Raw genomic sequence first — 18258 nt, 5'->3', positions numbered from 1 at the left:
ACCCAGGGCCACTCACTGCGCCCGCTCAGGCCAAACTGTGGCCGTGGCCACCAGCCCAGGCAGCGGCCCTGGGGTGCTGGGCCAGGGGCCGGGCCCTTCCCAGCGGAATGCAGCGCCTGGGACCTGCAGAGCTGCGGGCAAGGAGTCAGCAGGCAGGAGGCACGGGGGGACTTGTAACCGTACGTTTATTATTCCACATGGAAAGTCATTAAAATGATTACACGAAGGCCTGACAATATAATCATGTACATTGGATAAGAACATTGACACCGATAATAGAAAAGCAGAACTGACCACTGTGCTGTGGCTTCGTACCAACTCTGTCCCACCCGTTCACAAGCCTGGCCAACAAAAAGGAGCCCGACTGCTCTCAGAAGCTGGCACGGCGGAGATGTCACCAGCCAGAGCTTCTTCAAACGACTTCAACAGCAGCAGACCCTCCCCATCCTCTCCCTCCCTCCCCGCCTCCCCCCACCCCAGTGACAAGTGCTACAGGTTAAAAAGATGGGCTACATGTTAAATATAGGGCATTACCTTCAAGTAGGGCTGGTATATTACACAAATAACCACATTATTTGGTATCACTAGCATTTTTTTTAATGTCCATTGTAAGACACCATTAAAAAAACCAACAACTTTAGCCTTCTTTATCTACAAATGTCTCTGTTCTCAACGCCTTAGTTGGTTGTTGTCATTTTACCCTGCACATACAAGTATTAGAAGCATTATTAAGAATCGGATCCTTCAACACATTTAAGAATTATATTATTATAACAAATAAGACCAAAAATTAGATTTTATAGTTAAATATTCTTTGAGCCAGACAAAGGGGTTTTACTGTACAAGCGATTGTGCATTTTTTAAAAAAAGCAAATTATAGTGCAAAGCAAAAAACATTGGCCTGTCTTGTGACCATTTGCATACAATAGAGGTGCATATATTTACACCTTCATATGACAATATGTCATAAAAATAACATTGTTGCCATTTAAAAAAAATCATTATGAACAGTCTTAAATTAACCTAGTACTACAAATGCCTTGTTTTCTTTGTGCTTTCAATCAGTGGCGTGGTTGGATGATAAACATAAATGCATCAAAACACAGGCTGCTGCTGCGGTCCAGTTTCTACAGCTGGAAAGCACTGGAGAGGTGCTCCCTGTTTCTAAGGAAGTAAATGTTGCAGTTTTGCTGGGGTAGAGCTTTTAAAATTTTCTATTTAAAAAAGTTGTTCCTCTTGTTGCTTGTTTAACTCATGAGTGGTCATCGCAGCTTTCCAACTAAGCCAGGATGTCTTGCTCCAGTCGTTACATGGTAGTGCAATTACAATACTCTGTATCTCGACTGACTGCTGACAAGCTACAACTGAGATTTGGTGATAGGTATAATGACATAAAATAGACAGAAGGAACTGGGAGGTCAGCTGGAGGGTTTAAATTTTCCTACACGTGGAAAAAATATGAGCTGGTGCAGGCCACTGGTAGCAATGGAGTCTGGGGGCTGTCCTGTGCCCTTGCTGCAGGGCAGTGGGGTGCAGCTCACCCCCCAACGCTCCTAGGATCCTGCCCACGTGCCACCAGCCCTGTGGCACAGGGAGCCCAGAACCCAGCCCCAGTTTGCACACCAGCAGAAAGCCTGGCCAGCCGGTGGAAGGCGGCTTAACCCTGCGGCGTGCGTTGGGGCCAGGCCACCAGCTCGGCCTGGGGGAAGCCCCGCCACCTCTCCAGCTGCCTGCTGCCACCTGGTGCAGTCTCATTCAGGTCACAGCCTCGTTGGTACCAGCTATGAGGCTGTGTCTGCACGGTGCCTGAGGGACCTGGTTCCTCCAGATGCCACACAATCCAACCAGCTAACAGTGCACCAGTGGTAGCTTTAAGGGCCTGCTCTTCAGCTTATTCATCTACAGCAAGATATCAGCGCTCTAGGTCACTTGGGAGAACGGAAGGGAGGGTAAGGGGTTGGAAAATGTCAGGTAACATTGCTTCACAATCTTCCCACCACCAAAGGGACTGCGTAGAAACTGCTCCTTTCTCCAAATCTCAGTTAGAGCGTTCAGCATGAACTGCCAAGTGTAAGTTGTTTCTAAATAGAAAAAAGTCATCATGTGTCAATCCACTCTGGGTGAAAACACAGGAAAGAATCATAACAGAAATATGATGCTTTTGCCACCAGCTGCATGTATAGCCACTCAGAGAGAATGAAAGGAAGACCCAGAGACCAATGGCAGGGTCATGCCAAAGGTTTCTGAGTCACTCTGCAGGTAACACGCTTGCTTGGAAGTGCATCTCACACACCTTGAATTGTCCTGAACACTGCCTTCGCTTCAGATACCATCACTGAGATTTGCTAAAGAGGGGCAAAGAATTGAATGGTGAGGTCAGGACAAAAGAGCAAACACAACAAAACACATCTCATAAAAAGTACATCTCATATGTAAACATACAGGAAAGGGGAGGGTCTGTCAGGCACAGAATCAGCCACGTTACTGTTTTAAAAATGACGACAATGACAAAAATGAACAATACAACCTCTGTCGTCAACAAAGAATAATAATAATCACATCACAGCTCTTGTTCACATGGCTGATGCCGTCTGACCCACGAGGAATGCGCAGCCTCCGTGCATTCCCGAGAACCCACAGCTGTGCTGTAAACCAGACTCTCACGTGCGGCATGTGGCTCTGGCATTGTCCCACGGATCTTTGGTAGTCAGGAGCCTTAAACTGGTGGGGAGGGACTGAGAGGAGACAAAGGTTTTTTTCTTTTTTTTTTTTTTTCTTTTTTTTTTTTTTTCAGTTCAGTCTTTCTGCACTGGCAGAGAGATGGTTCAGATGATTTCCTGGTCCTTTCTCTTCTCTAAAACGTTTTGCAGAAGGACAAGGTTTTCTTAACTTTTGAATGCTTTGTGTGGGGATGGGGATGAGAGTGAGATGACTGAGAAGTGTTCTGCAATAAACAAATATCTGATTCCACACATCTTTTTTCTTTCCTATGTACAATCCACATATTAAAAACAAATGAAAGGAACCACATCAAGCGACAAATTCAAGCTTTGTGGACGCTTATCTTGAAATGTAACATAGGTCCTGGTTCATCTTCGCTTGACGTTTGCCCTGCTTCCATGTAGAGGATCCTGGTTTTCTTTTGGGTTGGGAGACTTTGGTTTACCTTTTCCCTAGGTCTCATTTTGCTGCATTCACTACCAAAAGGAGTAACATGACGGTGGCCAATTAAGTTAAAGTGGTGGGTGCCCAGCTGCGTTCCTCCTAGTAGGGTCTCCAGACCGACTCATCCATCCTCCCTGTAGTCGTCATGGTGGTCGGTGAGTTACTGTGGCTCCCGTCTGCATCGACGCCGTCATTCTGATTGCCCAGGTTGGGATTCATTAAGTTGTTCCCCGCTGAAGCACTTGTACAAGACGAGAGCATGCGGGTGGGCGAGCGCTCGCCACCTGCCACCATGGAGAACTGGTAAGAGCCCGAAGATGTGCCGTAGTACAAGTGGTAGGGAGAGGGGTTGGCCTGGAAGGGTCCGCTTTGGTTCTGCGTGGAGCCGGGGTAAGGGGGCGGCAGGTAGGTGTGGTGAAAGCGCGTGGTGGTGGGCATGCTGGTCATGCTGATGCCCCCAATGCCCGTCGCAGAGGGCGTTGCGGTGTAGGGGAAGGCAGCGGACATGGCGCCGGGGTAATGCATCCGTGGGTCGGAGAACCTGGTCTCGGTGAGGGCTGGCAGCGTCGGGAAGGAGCGGTCAAACTGCCGGGGGTCTGAGAAGGGGCTCAGGTCTGATGTGCCTGCGGGGTTGGGAGAAGAAAGCGGGTGGTTAGAGCACTCTCCTGGTGGCTTGTAGAGGTTGTCCTGTGGCCTGGGTCATCCCCTGCCCAAGGAATAAAAGTCAGAGGGAAAAACATCTCTAAGATCTGCCAGGGAAGAGAGCTGGGAAACTTAAATACAAAAATCCTAAAACCATTTTGTTTAATTTGTTCCCATTTCCTGTCCTAAAATTTGTTGTTTCCTATCCAAGAAGGGACACAATTAAGCTGACTTCTCTAGGGGTCTATTCGTCTCTGGCAGATTAAAAAAAAACACCCCATAAACACAGAAAAAAATGTTTAGCCATTACATCAGCTGTGTAGTAAATAAATGGATGCAGGCCCCAGACGGCTGGTCCCTGAGATAGTCGGTGGTGTATATACACGCACACACGGAGACAGAGAGGAAAAGCTGGAGTCCAGACCAGGCTGCTAAGCCTTCCTGTGGGTGGCCTGTTCGTGCTGATACCATCAGGGGATGGAGCTGATAAACACACAGCTGAAAACTCCCAAGCTAGGAGCCACAATACCCCTCTGCTTGCTTTTCTCTGTGTATTTTTCTCCTTCCAAGAGGATAAAGAGAGTGAGAAATTCAGGCTTTCCTCTACTGGGGGAAGGGACGCTTGGGTCAGTGTGGTGGGGATGTTACCCAGCTCCCACAGATGATGGAGCCCCTGTGCTTTTCCTTAGGGGTATAAATGTCAAGTGGGTTGCAGCCAGCTTTTATCTGGACAGGACCTCTGCCTGGTGCTGTTGGGTCCTGTCCTCTGTGGGAAGCAAAGAGAAATGAGCTGTGCTCTCCCAGCAGAGATGCAAAACCCCTGTCCTCTGGACCTCAGTAGCTCACATTAAGCTCTGGCGCTAGTTATGAAGGAGGGCATGGCTATAAATGGCTACTACTGTGCCTTTCTCAGCCTTTTAACACCACCCATAAAACAAAAATCTCTAGAAAGAACAGTTCCAGTCCAAAGTTCTTGGCTGACGTACTGTGCTCAGAGCTCTTGGCTGGCTGGAGGTGGCTTTCTCTTTACTGCTAAGACTATTTTCCCTCGCTAAAGGCAGGGATGTTGCACCTTTCTGCTTTGGTAGCAGGATGTCATCTGGCCTCAGAGACTTTTCTGCAGGCCCTCCTCTTCCCCACGCTCTGCAGGATGAGACACACTGCTCCAAAGTACGGGGAAAATTCTGCTGTGCCAGACTCTGCAGCACATGAGAATATTTTTGATGCTCAGAGCTAACACATAAAAGCTTGCCTAGCTCTAAAGAGCAAACCTAGCCAGAAAGGCTATTAGTTGTTGGTTGTCTGTCACATAGGCTGGGTTTTGAATCAACTCCGAACAAGAAAATGTGTGAGATGAATATGATAGAAGCACTTGTTATTTTTACATATGTGTGTGTATATACAGAGACACACAGAGATATATGATTGCATATTAGCTGTGTATGGATAGGGATGTGTATTATATATATATTTATTATGCCAAAGCATTTTAAAATTCTCAGCGCTGGTGTACCAGTCCCTGCAGCATTTCCCCAGGAAAAAAAAAAACACCTGAGCTAATCCCTTCTAGCTAACTAAGGACATGCTCTGGAGGAGCAGACAGGGAGGGGATCTGACCTGAAGCCCCTTTCTGGTCCAGGTGAGTCCTGCAGCAGGGGAGCAGTGGAGGGGAGGCGCCACCCTCCCCTCCAGCCGTTTGCGGGCGATCGGCAGCGCCTGCCTTCCCACGCAGGCTCCATGGAGGAGAAAGGCAGGGGAGCACCTGGTTTGTGAATGTGGCTGCGGCTTTGGTGTGAGATAAGAGAGGAGCAGCTCAAAGCTGTCATGAACCGCATGCACACACCCGCGGCTCCATCCATCCTGGGTGCTATGTGGAGGGGTAGCATGCTTGGGCTGGCTGGAAAAGAGCTACACTGCGGAAAACGCTCAGAGCTGAGCAAACCAACCTTATTTCACATCTCAGCTTGCCAGCAGGACACTCGGCCCCATCCCAAAGCCATGCTACTGCAAAAGTGGCACCAGCACTGCTGTCAGGTGCTGCGAGGTGAGGTTTGAAGAGTTGCTGCAAGAAGCAAATTGAGCAGAGCCCTGAGCTTCAGCAAGAATAGGGTAGGACCACAGAACAAAAATCCCAGCTGAACTTGGGAAAGACTCAAAAAATACCATCTTCTGAATACCTCCTTACAAGCATGCAGCCTGGTCACTGCAGGAAAAGGGCAAGACTGTTTTGCTACACACACAGAGACAGCAGGCTCCAAATTCACCATCCCCAGCCCCAAAACCCCAGGGTGCTGCTCAGCACCTTCCCCGGAGCAGCGGACGATATTGAGTGATCAGACTGTGCTCCTTTGTTAGCTTTAATGTGCCCTTATATAATAGTCCAGAAAAATGTAAATTGAAATAAAACACAAATGCTCAGGGCACATTTCCCTTTTCCTCTATAACATGCTCAAAGGGTTTTTTTAAAGGCTATGTTTTATTGGACTGAATGTGCAACATTTGGCAATTGGTATTTGCTACTAATTTAGACACAAGCTTCTGAGAGTGATAATTGCAGGCTGCATGCATAGAGAGCAAAGCACAGCGATACCAGCAGGCTAGAAACTCTCCAGCTATGGCCTGAGCACAGCGGCAGGCAGCGGCTGAGCTCTGCGGGTGCCGGGCTTTGGACTCGGCTCCTCGGCAGCTCGCCTCCCCCCAGCCCCGCGTGCTGCAGATGTGAGGCACCCGCGCAGCACCGCTGGGCTGCGCTTTCATCTACACCGGGCCTCGGGCTTGAGGGCTCTCCCAGAACAAAGCCCCGGTCTTCCCCCACCAATCCGAGGCTAAAACAAACAAACAAAAAACAACCCCAACCCCACTTGTCTATTCTGTTCCCCCGCCGTTTGTGGGGCGCTGGCCGTCCCTGTTGAAGTCAGGCAGCGGTAACCGGCCGCCAGCCCCGTTCCTGCGCCGCCGGGAGCACGCGGGGATGGATGCTCCCGTCCCGTCCCGTCCCGTCCCGTCCCGTCCCGTCCCGTCCCGTCCCGTCCCGTCCCGTCCCGTCCCGTCCCGTCCCCGGGGGGCCCGGCCGGGCCCGTCTCGCCTCCAGCAGGGGGCAGCGGCCCCGAGCCGGCGGCGGGAGGCGCCAGCAGAGGGAGCCGCGGCCGCGCCGGGCTCGCCGCCGCCCGGGCGCTGGGGGGGAAGCCCCGGCGGGGCCGGGCGACGGGTGCCGAGCTCCGTCCCCGGGCCCTGGCGGCGGGGAGCCCGGCTCCGCCCGGCTGCCGGCCTCCTGCCCCGGGTCCGAGGAGGGCCGCGCTGCGGAAGGACAGCGGGGGGCTCTGGGACAGCCCCGGCGAGGCCAGGGCAAAACGTTGAATCCCCGCCGCAACCACCCAGCTCGGCAACAAAGCAGCCCTCTGTTAGGCTCAGCCAGCTCCCGAGCGGCAGTCCGGAGCGAGCGAGGCACTAAGCGGATGCCCGGGGAGCCGGTGAAGTTGCACCTTTGGGCCCCGCGCTCCCTTTGAGGTCACAGCCGGCAGCGCACTCGAAAATCGCATCTCGCTGCCTCCTTCGCAGCGCTTCGCCAGCACAATCTGCGTGGTAGCGCTGCCTCGGAGGATTTACTACGGTTTGCCTTGCTTGTTCGCCGTCCAACCCCCATTTGCTTTTTTGGACCCTGGCAATCTGAGCTTGAGTATTTCGGTTGTCCAGTTGCCAATCAAAATATTTGAAGGAAATGTTTATTTTCTTCTCGAAATCACACCAGCTGCTGCACTAACTGAATAAGCCCATTTAGCTGTAAGAATTTAACCATTGTAAGAGTGAATTGAGCCCCCCCAACTACTCCAAAATCTGACCCAATCTATCAGCGGAAATGTCAATGTTTTGGATAGGAGTTTGGGGAAGTGTGGAATGTGTATTAAATAAAAGCCATGTAAAGGTCAGAGCCCTGATTAGTAATGCCACTGTCTCCTTGTTAGGGCCGTGCTGCCCAGGGGACCCCGAGGCCAGGACACACCCCAGTACTTAATTGTGCAGCTGCAATCTGCACTTTTTGAGGACCCCCACGCCCCCTTGTGCACCCACTTGCAGAGTCTGATAGAAATAGACTTTCAAAGCTGCTCAGCCTCTTTCCAGATAAAACAACTGTGCTCAAGTGACACAGCAGCTTTATTTTCACCTCAGAGGCGATACGGGCCTTTTCTTGGCTGAACAGCAGGAAGAAAAAGGCAAAGCTGCATCTGAGCGCCTGGGCGATGGGAGCAGAGCTCGACAGGTTCATGGCGGAGCTGCGCAGGGCGGTGCAGGCTGGCAGCGAGCGTGGAGGTGGGGAGGCTGGCTTGGAGACCACAGAGTGGGTCTGGATGTGTTCAGCCTCCTCCCTTAAGACCTTCCTAGGTTTGGGAGCTCTCTTGGATGGGCTGAAATGGGTTCCTGTGCCCATGCTGGGTCAGAACTGGTGGGTCTGCTCAGAGTCCCCAGAAACCCTCGTGGAGCCGAGGCAATGCACCCTGCAAGTGGTTTTAGAGACCAGCGGCACCGAAGTGCGTACAGCCCATCGGATCAGTGAGAGCTTCCACTGCCTCTTAACCCAGAAAATGTGTGTTCTGTCTGGAGAAGGGCAAGAAAAGCTACGTCAGGACCTCTTTAGTGCCACATCATGGAAACAGCTCCAAGGGACAACTAAATGACAAAGCTCACCCAGGGCACGTGCACAGAGCACATCGATGAGGCCCAATGTATGAGAAGATCATCAGATTAGCTGGGGATGTGCAGTGATGCGTGGATCAGGGATGTGCAGTGAGCAATTCCACATCAACCCAGATACTACTCTCTGATCCCCGTTTTAGAGATGTGGAGAACATGCAGTGGCTTATTCAATAAGTCAGCAATAACCCTAAGCTTGTGTGTATACTATACAAAACACACAAATACATATAGCATGTGGAACACAGAGAGAATAAAGGAAATTTAAAAGGAACTCGATAGTACAGAACTCTCTATGTATATAGAATATATAAATATCTGCAGCCTGGCCATATATCACCGTTTTATTTATATACATATACGTGCCTTGCAAAATTGTCATGAAAAATCTAGCCCGGGGGAAAGAAACCTCCTTTCCTGTCTTATGCCATGATGATTGACAACAATGTAAACACTAATGATACTTTATGCTTATGTATATAATATGCATGCATATGCAAGACGGAGTGGGGACAGAAATTCTCTCTCTGTATATACCTTCTGCTATCCTTTCTCTACTAGTTTCTGTGATGCTTGGACCTCTAAGTTGTTTTCGGCATTTTTCTGACCTCTCTTCCTCTCTGCTTCCTTCCCCTGATCATAGCGGCTCCATCTGGGAGCATGAAGAGGCAGGTGGCCAAAGACGAAGAGAATCTGCTCTGTAAGGGAAGGTGCACAAGATGCATTCAATCTCTGAAGACCCAGCTCATCTCTAGAAAAGGCGCTGCTCTCCTCCCCACCCACGCACGCAGGCACGCTCTCACGCCTCTGTCACATATGTGAACAAGTTCATTCGTTTCACAGTCAGAGATAACTAAAAAAGAAACAGCCCCTTCCTCCTGCCCCACGAAAAATAGAGCAAAATTTATTTTGGGGGAGGGGAAAGGTGTTGAAAAAAAATGAGGGTGTGAACAGCATCCGTTGTTACACACCCATGGAGCAATTGTTCTGTATCTGATATAACCGGCTCACAAACTGGGTGCTAGTACTTCCTCTGCAGAGCCTGAAAAAAAAACCCAAACCAAAACACAACAACACACATGTCGCTTATCACAGCATCGCCAAGCACCACCTCAAAATCGCTGAGCACGTTTGCTACTCAGTTTTCTCATTCTCTTCAAATACAGTGTGCTGCTGTACAGACAGACCCAGCCCCCAAACCTACCGCAGGAGCATCACAAACCAGCCAACGATGCTCTCCTCGGTCCTGCCCTGGCACTTTCAGTTGGGCCCCAAATACGCTGGGCAGCAGCCCCCAGACTCTGCAGGAGAGCAGGGCTGGAAGCAGGGCTGCCCCGGGTGCTCCTGGCTCACTGACCCACACACTGCATCGCAGCCTCCTCGGCAAAGCCTTCAAGGTCCATGCTTTTACCCTGCCCCAGACATTCTTTGCACCCGTCCTGCCCTTCTGGGGAGGACCCCACTTCTAACGCTTCAGGGCCAGTTCAGCCCCATCTCCTGTGCCAGCACTGTCCTTCATAGCTTACATTAGCTCTTCTCCATCCCTGATGTTTATGCCCTGGATGTATTTACACAGAGCAATCAGCTCCGCTCCCAGCCTGCCTTTTGCTAGACTAAACAAGCCACGCTCTTCCAGCTTCCCCTCCCACCAGGCCCCTCACTTCTCCTCACCATCCCCGAGCCCGGCTCTGCCCCACGCCCTGCCCGGCACGCGCTGCCTCAGCCTCAGTCCCCGCTGCTGGGTCCCGCACAGACGAGGAGCGAGCTAACGGTGCTAACTGCGCGGGTGGGCGGGCTGCACAGGGAGCGCTGCCTTACTGCAGGCACTGCCTCTGGCCTGCCCGCGCTTTGCTCTTTACCTGTATTCAAAGGGTATTAAAAAAAATTAACAAGCCCTGACTACATAAAAGGAAGTAGCTGAATTTACAACCCAGCCTGCAGCTAGACCACCTTGCCTGCTGAGCAGGTTCGGGCCAGGCCGGCCTGCCATGGGAAACCCACTGCAGCTCGGCAGCGGTGGGCGAGAGGCGCCCGGGTGCCCGCCCTGCTCCGCCGCTCCCGCGCCGCAGCCCAGCCCGGTGCTGCCCCTGCGGGGCTCGGTGCAGCCTGAACCCCTGCTGGAGGCAGAGCAGCTGCCCTGGAGCCCAGGGCAAGGCCAGCTGGTCCTGCTGTGCACCTGCCTTCCATTTCCACCAGCAGCACCTCAGCTCCCGACCAGTGCTGGCCTGTGTTTCATCTTTGACCATTACCTGACAAATTCATTTAAGGAATAGCCATTGCACAGCGGGCAAATGCAATTGAGAGGAGGAGAAAAGCAGTTTGAAGACAGGCACAGAAGCATTCAGAGGCTGAGAGGAGGCAGGAAACCCATCTTAAGCACGTTCCTTCCTTTGAGGCTGAAGCTGAATCCCACAATATGTTTTCTTCCCACTAATGCTTGCCTAGCTTCCTTTGGAAACAATTTAGCCTCTGCCCATGGTAGAATGTTTTTATCCATTAAGAAACGGATATTTTAAAGAAACCATAAGTCGATCTGGACAGGGATTAGGAAGCAGCAATTCAGGGTATTTGCTGGGCCCATAATTCAGGACTTAACCTCAGAGCAGCCACGTTGCATTTCGGAAACAATAGGGCACTTGCTGCCTATGCCAAGAGGCTTCTTAAAAGTAATATAATACTTCTAAAATGTATATTTAAAAAGAAAAGGAGAGAGAGAGATTTTACTTTAAATGCATATGGTGAAGCATTCTGCTGATGAGTGGCCTATGTTAAAAACGTTGCACTGGCTTTAAGTAATGGATTGCAAATGAAACTGGTTAAAGCTGAGCTGTTTCCAGATCAGGAGATCTGAAAGCTCTTCACCAGTACAATGTCTCCAAAACTGTTTAGCAGACACTAAGGCTGGGAGAAGCAAAAGGATCCAGCGTTTACTGTTCTCCCTGTGAAGTCAAGGGAATTTGGTTTCGCTGGAGCAATATGAAGAGTGTGCAAGGGGATGTTAAGTGCATTAATCAAAACAGCTTGCTCTGTTACTGAGTAGATCAAATTTAAAATCACTTTGCAATTGTCCTCATGTACACAAGGCCCCTACATGTTGCTGGACAATGCACACAATTGCTTTTGAGTGATTGAAGATGTTTCCACCGCAAAGCTAGAACACAGGAGCCGGCTGCGTGGGCGGTCCTCCTCTGTTGCAATGGGAATAAAACGGTTCAGCATGAACCACTGCTGAAACATGGGCAAGGATGAGGCATTGCGCAGAGAATAGGGGGCTGCTGGGAGCATCTTGGCTCTCCCCAGGAGGATGTGTGTCTGTCACCGTCCCACTTCCCCAGAGCAAGGGGGCCCTTAGAAGCAGCCAAAAGCGCGCAGAAGCAAGTTTCTTTAACATCTTGCTTCACTTTTGAGAGCTCCTTGATTTTTTTTTTAAAACTAGAAGACAAAACTCACAATGAAGTAAGCACGCAAGGCTCTGGCATCGCGTGCCCCATAATAAGGAACCATTTCAAGCCATCCTAATGACAGCTTGGTATCTCGCTGCAGAGATGGGAGAGCCGGGATTTCAAAACCTCAGATTTTCCAGACCTCACTGGAGAAGTATTAGGCCAAATCCTCAATGGAGACAAATGGCTCTGCTCTGCTGCAGCCAGGGAAGGAGTGCCAGCTGATGCTGGCTGTGGGTATGCCTGTCCCACCTGCCCATTCTCACCACAGCTGCGCTCAGATCACTCATTTTCTCTTCCAGAGCAGTGGAAATGGCTATCAAATCTGGCATGCGCAAGGCTGAAAACGTCTGTCCCATTTGCAGACAGGCATGGGAAGATACTGATTCTCTGCTCATCTGCAAGGGGTAAGGTGAGACTAGAGCCACTGCAGTAAATTCGCACTGGGCAGTGGGAAACCAGTGCAAGAGCAGAATCTGACCCGCTCGGCTGGAGCAGAGCACACTCTCCTCCTGTGCTTCCTGGCATGCACTTCAGAAACGATTGGTTTTCTCTTACCAGGAGGTTTTTGGTTTGAGACCATTTAACCTCAGGATGATCATTTTACATGGGGGCTATTTATAACCTCCAGGCGCTGCTTTACTGAAATTCTTGCAAATGGCTGAGGGCCAGATTCCTCATTTACACCACTGTCCTTGCTGTGATCTCCACTATGGCCACATGGCCTTCACTCCTGGGGAGGAAAGATCGGATACATCCAGAGCAAATGAATCTCCAAAGGACCCTAATTCCTCTGAGAGAGGAATCCTATCTCCTACTTTCTGCTACAAAGAAAAAACTCCAGGCGCTGAGCTCAAGGAGCTGCGGTGCCTGACTCCCCCTTTGGTGGCTGAGGCTGTTTCTGGGCATCCCAGCTCACTGGTCAGGTTTTGCCAGAAGTGGATTAGGAAGCACTCATGCAAACCACTGGGTCAGCAGAACTGGGAGGCCAACCAACACCAGCAAGTTGGTTGACGGAGGGACAGCTGCTTCCCCCCCCGCACGGGGGTGTGAGGACACTGAGGAAGTTAAGGCTTGAAGAACCCAGGTGAGGGGCAGTGGGGATGGGTGAACTCCAGCCTGCCTCGTTCGTCCCTCCTAACCAGTATCTCGTTATGCTTTTGCTAATCGGCTTCTCATGTGTGTTACCTAAGAATGTGCCAAGTCGTGAGAATTACAGGCCTGTTAACTCTCGTGTTATTCTTGGCATGCGTCAGGCTCCACTTGCTTGGGTAAAAATTACGATCTTTGTGAATAAGCTGTGTGTGAGAGAGAGAAAGGGTTTTATTATTATTATTATTATTGGTTATAGTTAGAGTTGTGTCAAAAGGACACAGTTGGGATTAAAGTTACTAAGTTGATTCTGCTCCCAGTTACGCTGGTAAGAACCCACAGTAATTTTAAGACAGTTCCTCCAACTTGGAAACAACAGAGCCAAGAGCAGACCGTGCACAAACTGCATTTTGCAGCATTCCTGGTACTTTGGATTTACTCCGCAGGAATGATTTTAGATGGCTAATTTTGTGTGTCTCCACTCCTGCTGTCACTTGACATTTGGGAATTTGGCATGGGCGGTAACTTGTGGCCAGTTTCATTTTTCTTTTTGAATTTGTGTCATCACCTGACTCTTTGCTCCAAATGACACACTTTGGGTTTCTGGCACTACAGGGGACTGTGCTAATTTAAAATATGCATTCCCCCCTTCCAAGACTCTTTTTATTGTACAGCCAATGAGTCGAGCCTATAAAACTCTCTCTCTCCTTTTAAAAAAGAAAAATCAAATGATGATCCTACACAAAATGCCCATGTTCTTCTCATAAACTGTGCTAATATCAATGAAAATTCCAAGCATAAAGATTTGCATTTCAATGAGAAATAAATTAAGCTTTCGCTGTAATTTTGGGTTGGGAGGAGTGTGGTAGCTTTTACAGTTTGGTAACATTTTCAAACATGTTTTTGTGCCTGAGACACCCTCCTTTGCCAATGACATTGAGGTTTTCAAACATCTGCGTCACTTCTGAAAACACAGCATAAAAGCTTTTGAAACGTTTTAGCCCAAAACCTTCCAAGAGGCACAATTTTTCACCAAAACTCAAACTACAGCCTGCTTAATTAATATCTGTTAAGTTTCTGTTAGTAGTTCTGCTGATTTTCAAAGGAAAACAACACCAAGATTAAAAATGCATGGAAAAGGATCATTGGCAATGTGCAGGTGGGAGAACAGACTCTCTTAATACATCACAGTAGTGTCTGGTGTTGCTGAGAAGTGCAGCAAGCTGGGAGTTGCAAGGCAGCTGGATATTTTCAAATGCAATGCCTATTTTGGGGATGAAATTCAAACTCAGGGGATTAGCAGACTGACCTCTCACAGGTAACTCTCCAAAGGACTAGTGGCAGTTCCTACCACTGTCCTGGCAACAAGCGCCAATGCAGACTCACGGGGAGTGCCCGAGGGCTCAGCTATGCTGATTGCAAATATGGGAAGAGCAAAGCCTGTGTGTGCACACACGCGTGCGCCCATGCAGGTGTGCATACATGTGGGGAATTATGCTGGAGTTAGGTGATGGATCACCAGACTTGGCATAAACACAATGCAACAAGATAAGAAACCACTTGGATTACCATGTAAAGTATAATACACCCTTTTCTTGCTGATGCTTAACTGTCTGTGCGGGTGCCTTCATATCAAAGAAGCTACCAAATTCAAAGCATGCCTAGCTCTCCCTTGCATTCCTATTGGAACTCCTCAGTTTTACCTCAGACCCCATACCTAATGGTGCGCTCAGTGAAATCACCTGGGTTTACAATTCAGCATAATTGTAATCTGCTTACTCAGCGGGTGCAAGAAAGCTTCTGGTGGTGAGATCCCCGTCCCACCCACCCCTGGCTCGACCCCTGAGCCCTGCGGCTGTCCCGGCTGCATGACGCCAGGGTGGTGCGCGGCTGGTACCTTGTATTGGAGTCTGGGCCTGTGACCCGAAGTGGCTTGGGGTGCTGAGAGTTCCACGAGGGCTGGGTGTCGTCGGGGTGACTCTCATGGACTGGCGCAGCCGTTCCAGCTCCCCATAGCGGTCAGCGAAGGGTTTGGTTTGGTCTTCCAGCTTTTGTCTGTGCCCTGGAACATGATAAGAGAAGCTGGTGTCTGAGCGGCTCCCCTTTGGCTAGAGTGTTCTGGTAAGCACAGTGTCAGCACAGCAGCCCTGGTCCTCGAGGCGGCCTGTGATATGCGGTGGGGGCCTGGAGAGGCTCCGTGGGCCATTCCTGAGCCACCAGTCTGCGCCCTCCTCACCTGCTCCCAACGAGAGAGGGGACACACACACGAGGTGGGAGAAGGCCTCTCTCCTGCCACAGCTGTGGCCTTGGAACCAGCAAGGGAAATGTTGCATTTTAAATATTTTCTACAGCATTTGCTCATGGCATCCAGGGCAAACTCTTGTCTTTCTGCAGTCCCCTGCCCAGCCTACGTGGCCAGAGCCAAGGGGGCTGCAGGGGCCTGGGAACAGCCCCCCACGGTACTGCACCTCTGATGTGTCACTTTGCTTCTCCACTCCTCTTCTCCTAAGCCTGTGAAACGGGGAGACTATTCACCTACCTCCCTGAGGCAGGGCAGCAACTAATGAGCATTTGTAAAACACTCCCAGCTTCTTAGGTAGCAGCTGCTGGAACAGGGCAATAATTATTAAATTTATGCTAATTGGCCTGAGGCAAGAGGCGCATGAAATACACTTGATACATAACTTTCGCATTTTACTATATTAATCATCACTGAACGGCTTCACTCTCTCTGGGCCGGATTCCAGTCTCAGTTACACCCGCACAAAGCTGGAGGGCCTCCAGCGAGGCTGGAGCTGCCTCAGCTTTACATTCTGAACCAGTGCTGGGTTCAGCCCTTGGGTTTCCCTTGTTCTTCACCTGCCGCAGCCAGGCAGCCATGCAGTGCCCCTGGCTCTTTGTGCCAGTCACAAAAGTACCTCCACGAGGTGGCAAACACCTGATCCTGGCATAGCCGAGCACAGAGCTCAGGGCACCAGAGGTGTGCAGGCTGGCAGGGAGGCCAGAGAGGGGCTGGGAAGGAAATGGGAGGCTCTCCTGAGAGCTGCACCTTACTAGAACCAGCTCTATGGCCCGGCACCCACCCAGCTGAGATCTCCGTGGCTTTTAGAAAACAGCGATGCTGCCGCACTTGAGAGGCACAAAACACAGCCACCTCTTGCTTGCATGCCCCCCCCCCCCAACCCTCCCCCCTCACATCTGCTTAGTGTGAGCTCGGTGTCAGTTTATAGCAAAGTCACAGAAAGTCCCCAGACTTCCCCTCCTTAAACCTGGCGTCTGGTATCTTCTGATCTTGCCTCTGCTTGGCTCTCGTGCTGGGGCCACGCTCCCAGGCTGCTCATGGAGGTGCCGGGTGGCTCAGCCGGGAGGGCACAGCTGTGACTGCGGGAGGGCCACTCCACTGCACCCCAGCACCCTGCGAGGCTGCACCAGCCCCAAGCTCCACTGTCCCCAGGCTGCTCCCAAGCAAAACTGCAGCCCCAACAAGAACATGCCGATGCCAGCAAGCAGAACTTGCTGCAAAAGGACTCCCAGTAGAAAGCAAAACCCAATGGTATTTTGAAAATGAATTTTCCCTGCTGTGTGAAGTAAACCAAGGAAACCTCAAATCAACACCATAAAAGATCTCTTCTAATCTTTGTGAGCCCCTAGACCTCAGGTATCTCTGTCTTATCTGAGGGCCTTCAGAGACACACAAGCAGCAACTCACATGGTGTTTGTGTTTTCCCCAAGGGGCAATGCGTGTGCAGTGAGGTGTCTTGTTTTGGCCCACATTTTATTATTTCAATATATGTTTGAACATACAAGAAAAAAAAAAAAAGTTTAAGTTTTTCCTTTAACAGTTTTCTCAGGTAGGGCTTAGCAGAGAATCTAAAAGGACTGCGAAGACCAAGTCATACAGAAATTTAATGGAAATGTCCCTACCTCTGTCTCAGTTGAAACCCAATCCTGCAGTAGTGTTTAGCATGTGACAGAGAAAATATTGAAAAATAAATCAAGTGATGTCTATGTTGATAATGCTTTTAAAGATTACTCAGCTATGCAGCCTAACCAAGGGCTTCATGTGGCTGTACTATGCTGCACTGTGGTTGCTCCGGTCCCTGCACTGCCTGAACACAGGCACAAACCCACAGGGTTTTTAGGCCTCAAGTAAATACCAGTACTGTATTCACAACCCTTGAAAGGGGATGGTCTGTGGGCAGACGCAGCAACTACCAGCAACCCCCACCCTCAAACCTAGGACTGTTCCTACAAAAAGAAAGTAGAAAACTTGATGCAAACTAAGTCAAAGCAAAGAATGGGTCTCATTTAGGAGTGAAACCCAGAGCAGAGGAGTGAGGCCAGGACCCTTCCTGGCTCTCCCAGACCATCTCCAGCTTGCACTGGCAGTGTCATAACTCCATCAACAGAGCTGGGGCTGGGCAGCACTGAGCTATACGAAATGAGGAAACAAACGAGTTAAAAACCACCAGCTCTGCGGACTACCAACCCTGTTTGGTACAGGCTGTCTCCCCAGGACTTCCTGCTGCTTGTCACTGAGAGCTAGGGACGTCAGACTTTGTCACGCAAGAGAGAATTGCTATTAATGGGTTTCTTTCATCAGAACAACCTGAGTTTTTTAATTTCTGCAGTGGTTGGCTTCATTAAAGGCCCTTCCCCATCTACCCACAGCTGTCATGCAGAGGAAACCAATGCTGTCAAATGAACAATAGCTCGTACCTTAGAGAAAAGGAAGGTGGTTTCTAGCTTAACCCAAGGACTGACTCAAAGCCTCACAAAGTCAGTGGGTGGATTTTCAATCGACTTCAAACAGCTGCAGACCTCAGCCCCAGAAATCTGTCTGAGAAGTCTTCATCACCCTGAACAGTGAATTTTTGGGTACAAAACCTGCTGTTGTGTTGGAAACTTTGTGTTGCATTTGCCCCAGTGCAAGCACCTTGCTCCATCGCGCGGCTTCCTGCTCTCCATGGCCATGCAGCCGGCTGCACTAGCACCAACTTGCACAGGTCAGTGCTCATGGAAACAATAGCCTTATGGTTATAACTCTATGGCAGCTGCTGACCTTGGACACTTCTTGTCAATGGAATGTGGGTTTTGAAGGTAGGTCAAGTTTCCAAGTCAGTCAACTCTGATATTCAGTATGACAAGATGTATATTTTGACAGATCACCTCAGCTCCTGGGATAAGAACACGACCTGTATCAGCATAGCAAACAAACAGTCCCACT

General features: G+C 50.2%; 1 protein-coding gene across 1 annotated transcript in view; it reads right to left on the bottom strand.

The window, feature by feature from the left end:
* Nucleotides 1–496: 496 nt before the first annotated feature.
* The window catches only part of RUNX3 (RUNX family transcription factor 3), a 59578-nt gene continuing 41816 nt past the window's right edge, over nt 497–18258 (bottom strand). The window contains exons 5-6 of the mRNA XM_082777646.1: nt 14929–15093; nt 497–3788 (exon numbers count right to left, since the gene is read on the bottom strand). Coding sequence (XP_082633772.1) covers nt 3265–3788; nt 14929–15093 — 689 coding nt within the window. The 3' untranslated portion in view covers nt 497–3264. The remainder of the gene's footprint in view (nt 3789–14928; nt 15094–18258) is intronic.

This window comes from Aythya marila (assembly GCF_965140915.1).
Source record: "Aythya marila genome assembly, chromosome: 22".
In the NCBI taxonomy this organism is placed as follows: domain Eukaryota; kingdom Metazoa; phylum Chordata; class Aves; order Anseriformes; family Anatidae; genus Aythya; species Aythya marila.
This window is presented reverse-complemented; position numbering and strand designations above follow the sequence as displayed.